Here is a 5,422-nt window from a genome sequence, read left to right on the forward strand (position 1 = left end):
TGTGGCCAAATGGGCCCAACTGGAAACCATAATGCTAAGGGAAATGAGCCAATCCCAGAAGGTTAGATACCACATATTTGCCTTAATTTAAGATGAAATGATGCCAGTTCGAAAAACAGTACCTGTAAATTGTAGTATTATTCCAAGCCCAAACAGTCTGTAGCTCATGCAATAAGATATTGTGATGTGACCAATGAACCAACAATCAATGTGAGTCAAACTGCTGATGATCTACATCAAAGAATTGTAAAACCTAATATACTTTTGAGACCCTATGCTACTTGGAAATGGGGTGGGAGAGCAGAGAAATCTTCCATCTGCTTAGAATGTGAGGAAGACGTGAAGTATAACCTATCGGGAATGGAACAGGGAACTCATAAACTACAAAGACATATAGGGGGAATCATGAGCGATCCTGACAATCTCTTTTTTTTTAATTAAAATATTTTTATTAACTTCTGAATACACTTTTAAAATATTTTAGTACAAATAAATTTTCATACATGCTGGACTATAAACAATTTCTTTAAGTAACAATTGTATAATACCATATTCTATAGAAAAACAGAAAATTTAATCTTCAGCAGGGTTGATACAAAAATTTTTAAAGGCTTATTTATTTTTATTGGAAAGGCAGATTTACAGAGAGAAGGAGAGACAGAAAGATCTTTCATCTGCTGGTTCACTACTCAAATGGCCATAATGAGTGGAGCTGAGCCGGTCTGAAGCCAGGAGCCAGGAGCTTCTTTCAGGTCTTTCTTGTGGGAGCTGGGTCCCAAGGCTTTGGACCATCATTTGCTGCTTTCCCAGGCCACAAGCAAGGAGCTGGATGGGAAGTGGAGCAACCAGGACACAAAACGGCGCTCATATGGAATCTTGGTACTTGGCAGTAGAAAATCAGCTAATTGAGCCATCGCACTGGGTCCACAAAATCGTTTTATATTATCAATAGTTTAGATAAGTGTTTCACCTTCATACTGCATTTCATTATTAAAACTCATACGTTTTTAAAGACTCTTGCCACATGATTATGATTGAGTCTTAAAAATGTGTTCTAGCACATGATCCACCAGTGATGCACAAACTGAGAAAATACACACACGGGTGGGTGGTCAGCTAGTAAGATGCCCAAGGCTCATTGGAGTGCCTGGGTGATTCTCTGTTCTAGCTCCCAATTCCTGCTTCCTGTTGCTGTGGACCCTCCTTCCTGTTGCTGGGAGGCAGTGATGACGGCTCAGGTGCCTGGGTACTGCCAGCTACAGGGGAGGCCTGGACTGAATTCCTGGAGTTAACCTTGGCCACCTGTATGTACAGGCGGGGGTAGGGGGAGGCATGGGATAGTAGATGACGCTTTCTTCTGGTCATTTATTTTTCAAATAAAGAAAAAGAGAGAGATAGCAAGAGAAAAAAGAAAATACTCACTGGGCTTCTAGTTGGGTTTATTAAAATCTACATCTCTGAAAAAGTGGCTGGGTGTGCTGCTGGAGCTAAGAACTGAAGTGCAACGCAATGCATAAAAGGCAAGTTTGAAAGTTTCAAGACAGACTTAGTTTTTCATAATTTTCCCAGAGCCAGTCATGATATTTACTTAACTTGTGATCTTCAGGGTGCACCTGCTTCCACTCGCTGATGCAAAAAATTCGGTAGGAGTCATTGCCGTATTTGCCAATCTCATGAAGCTCAATTGGATATTTCCACTGCTCTGTCAGGTACTCATCTGAGAACTTGATGATGGTTTTTGCTCGGAGATCATAGAGACCAAGCGGCTTGAGAAGTTCGGACACATCTCTCCAGTCTGCGGCTCTGGCTGCCTCGGCTGAAGGGTACTTCTCCAGAAACTCCCAGGTTTGGCACAGGTATGGCCATTCTGCCTGAGGTCCGATTGAGAAATATAGTTGCAATGAGAAGCTTCCACGGGTCGTGAAAAAGTGTTTCCTGGACGAGGTTAAAAGGTGACCGTGGAGGTGTCCACTTCTTAAAGGCTTTACGTCGTGGGGGGCTAAGAGCTGCATTGTTATACTTGCTGGAAAAATACAAGCTTGTTTTTCTTCTTTCGATTTGTGTTCGTGGGACGGTGTCTTCTTGAAATATTTTTTCAGAAGTGAAGTCTTTTTCAGTTTGCGAGCAGCTGTTGTCCACTTCAGAGACGCATTTTAAAGTGTCAATATGCAAATGTTCCTTCCTTTCCCCAGCTTCTCCTTTCGTTTTGGTTTCCTCTGGTTCTGAAGAGGCTGCCTCTGGCTTCTGCTCGCTGTGCCCTGCAGCTCTGGTTGCACATAATCCGTGAAGACTTGACTCTGAACTCAGCTTCTCTTTGACAAGGCTCTCCTCAGCACTGGTCACCCCAGGGGGCTTGCCGATTGCTCTGCCATCAGAAACCTGTGGAGTTGTGCCACACTGACTTCCTTGTGGATCAGGCTCTGTTTCAGCATCTGCCCCGTTAGACGCACAGTTCCTTTTCCTATCACTTAGGGCACAATCTGGAAGGTTCTTTTTGCCCCCTCTTTTAGTTTTCTTAGTTTGAATTCCTTTTAGCACAGTCACCTCTCCTTCGGGCTCTCTCTTTTCCACAGTCAATACTAGGAACACGTCCATTTTCTTGGGCAAGCCACTGAGCGGAGGTAAGCTTAGGCAGTCCTCCACTCTCGGGTGACTCGGAACAACGACTCGGCTGAGGACACACATTCTTGCCCCACCTTCCCACCTTCCTCACGTCCTGACGTTCCAGGTTGAAATGTTACTGCTGTTTTGCGGTCGAGATGCCACGGAAGCCAAGCTGCCATCTTTCTTCCTTGACTTGGTACCCCTTGTTGGATGTAGCGTAAAGTCGCAATCTCTTAACAGGTCATACACACAGAGCAAGGGGGCACCCCAGAGTGGAGCAGGTGGACAGGAGGAGGCTTGTATCCCAACCCTGTAGACTCCCGGATCTTCACCAAGGACTATCACTACGGGCACCAAGGACTACATCCCAACCGCCAAGAAGAACACAGGGAATTGGAGTGCCTTTGGAGGCTGAGAATTCTGAGGTCATCCACCCCCGTCTGGATCTCCCACATGGGATGGAAGAAGCCCAAATCCTTCCTGGCAGGATCCAAGGTCATCGGAACAACAGCCAGGAGCCCCGAGTGGTCTGCAGAAACAGAACAGTAAACTGCCTTTGGGACTAGGGAGAGGAGCTTTCTCTGATCCTTACTTAGTTCCAACTTTGGATCCCCACCCTCTTCTGCAAGGACCGTCAGGGTCGCTCCAGAGCCCCCCCCCCCAAAAAAAAAATTGGGATAGAGAACAACAAGGAAAGCTTAGAACCAGGAGGAAATGGTCGGCGTGGACTCGCACATACCTTACTTGGGAGGACACAAAGATTAGCTATTCCTCACTAAGGCGTTGAAGATTTCTCTGCACACCCCTCCTAAAACTGTTCTGCACCTCAACTGTTGACCAATGCCTTGTCAGAGTTATAAGCCAGTTTAGACTATCCTAAAATCTGCCAAGTTCAGCAAAATTATGTTTTAACACTATAACTGCTAAATACTCCAATGAAAATAGACACGAGACAGCTGAATAGTACCCTATAGCCATTTTAAGGTGTATAGAAGCCGGTTCCATGTATAAACTAAAATTGAAATGTCAATGAAGTACTCACAGGTTGTGGTTAAGAACTTGCATTTTAACGTACTGATTACTCAATGCCATGTCAATTAACTCCATAATGTTGTAAATTGTTGCTGATGTTTTGTTGTGGCTTTTAATTGATTGGGATGATATTCTGCCAGCTCTATTTTCAGACCAGAGACGGTCTCCCCAAGAAACCCTGGAGTTTATCTGGACAATAAGATGCTGGACACTATGCAAACGACATGGTTGCTATGAAAGAATCTTGACTTAATTTGAACTGTAATACTGCAACAAGGTGGAACAACCCACCATGGGGGGGGGTGGCACGGGGAGGGGTTGGGGGAATCCCAGAGCCTATGAAACTGTCACGTAATGCAACGTACTTCATAAAAAAAAAGTGAGGGAATTGTTACTCAAATAATCCACAAGTCTAATTTTCATCGTAGTTAGACTTCCTCTAGAGCTAATAAGTAGGTCCATTGTCTAATTTGATCATCATTAATTTCCCACTTTTTACCCACAGCTGCCCAAAGAATAAAAATCCAAAACACATCTAGCCAGAAGGCAGAAAATACAAGCTAAAAATTATGGAATTCTCACAAGTTGGGTACTTAACCAGTAACAGGTTTATTACTTTTCCTAGCACTGGTGAGCTATAGAACTCACATACACTCTCTCAACCAGTCTTTAAAGTGTTTGTGGAGAATGATCATGAAAGCCAACATATGGATTTCAAGTCTGCATGGAAACTTCTCTTTTGACTCCATTTTTACAGACTTTGCGAAGCATCCCACTTCCTACTGCCTCAAACACCTCCACGAGGCAGAGAAGTGCAGACTTTCATCCTTGTCTGATCTTCTCCTATCTCGGCATTGAGCGTTTGAGCATTACTCCCACATTTGTCCACACGAGGAATGTTGCTGGCCTATGCTGACAAATTAACGTCTAGCCTAACGCACGTGTCAGTTTCTCTACCATGCCATAACAGTAAATAACTTCGGAAGTACTCTGAACATTATGGCTTTTCTAGAAATCACTTGGTCCCTAAATGACGGAAAACATTCCTTACTGACATGTATGCATAATTCCAGTAAGGCAAGTCTCAGTTGGAATCCACACAGCTCGTCAGAAGCTCCGAGATCAAGAATGATCTACTAGGTGATGCTAGGGAACGCGGGGCTATGCTTAACAGACAAAGCTGTAACAGCCTAATGGAAAATTCAGACATTTGAATTTTTAGTAGGAAACAAGCTAAAAGCAGATAACTATTTAAGAACCTCAATGCGGTGAAGTTCATGCTCACACAAGCCATCTTTCTTTACAATTCTTGCTTGTGTGTGTGTTTAGGAAGTTTCAGCCCCGTGCATACACAGTAATTCTGACAGCCTAGTTTTCCTTAAAAAAAAAAAAAAAAAAGGCCAGCATTGGTTCAGGAATGGGCTACCAACATGGGATATGTTCAGCTCACAATGTACTGGCCTTCAGTATTTTAGTTGGAGAGTTAAGATTTTGGACCTGGTGCGGCGTGGCCTAGCAGTTAAAGTCCTCGCCTTGAATGTGCAGGAATCCCATATGGGCGCTGCGTCTAGTCCTGGCGGTCCCGCTTCCCATCCAGCTCGCTGCTTGTGGCCTGGGAAAGCAGTTGAAGACGGCCCAAAGCCTTGAGACCCTGCACCCACGTGGGAGACCCGGAGGAGGACCTGGGCTCCTGGCTTCAGATCGGCTCAGCTCCAGCTGTTGCGGCCACTTGGCAGAGGGAATCATTGGACAGAAGATTGTCCTCTCACCTTTCTACATGTCTGGC

At 44.6% G+C, this 5,422-nt stretch overlaps 1 protein-coding gene across 1 annotated transcript; it reads right to left on the reverse strand.

The window, feature by feature from the left end:
- Positions 1–1,424: 1,424 nt before the first annotated feature.
- Positions 1,425–2,694, reverse strand: LOC131479787 (methyl-CpG-binding domain protein 4-like). Its single transcript, XM_058661178.1, is given in 2 exon segments — positions 1,425–1,847; positions 1,849–2,694. Coding segments are annotated over 2 exon segments (1,149 nt in total). The 5' UTR covers positions 2,686–2,694; the 3' UTR covers positions 1,425–1,535.
- Positions 2,695–5,422: the final 2,728 nt, after the last annotated feature.

This window comes from Ochotona princeps, chromosome 3 (genome assembly GCF_030435755.1).
Source record: "Ochotona princeps isolate mOchPri1 chromosome 3, mOchPri1.hap1, whole genome shotgun sequence".
NCBI lineage: Eukaryota > Metazoa > Chordata > Mammalia > Lagomorpha > Ochotonidae > Ochotona > Ochotona princeps.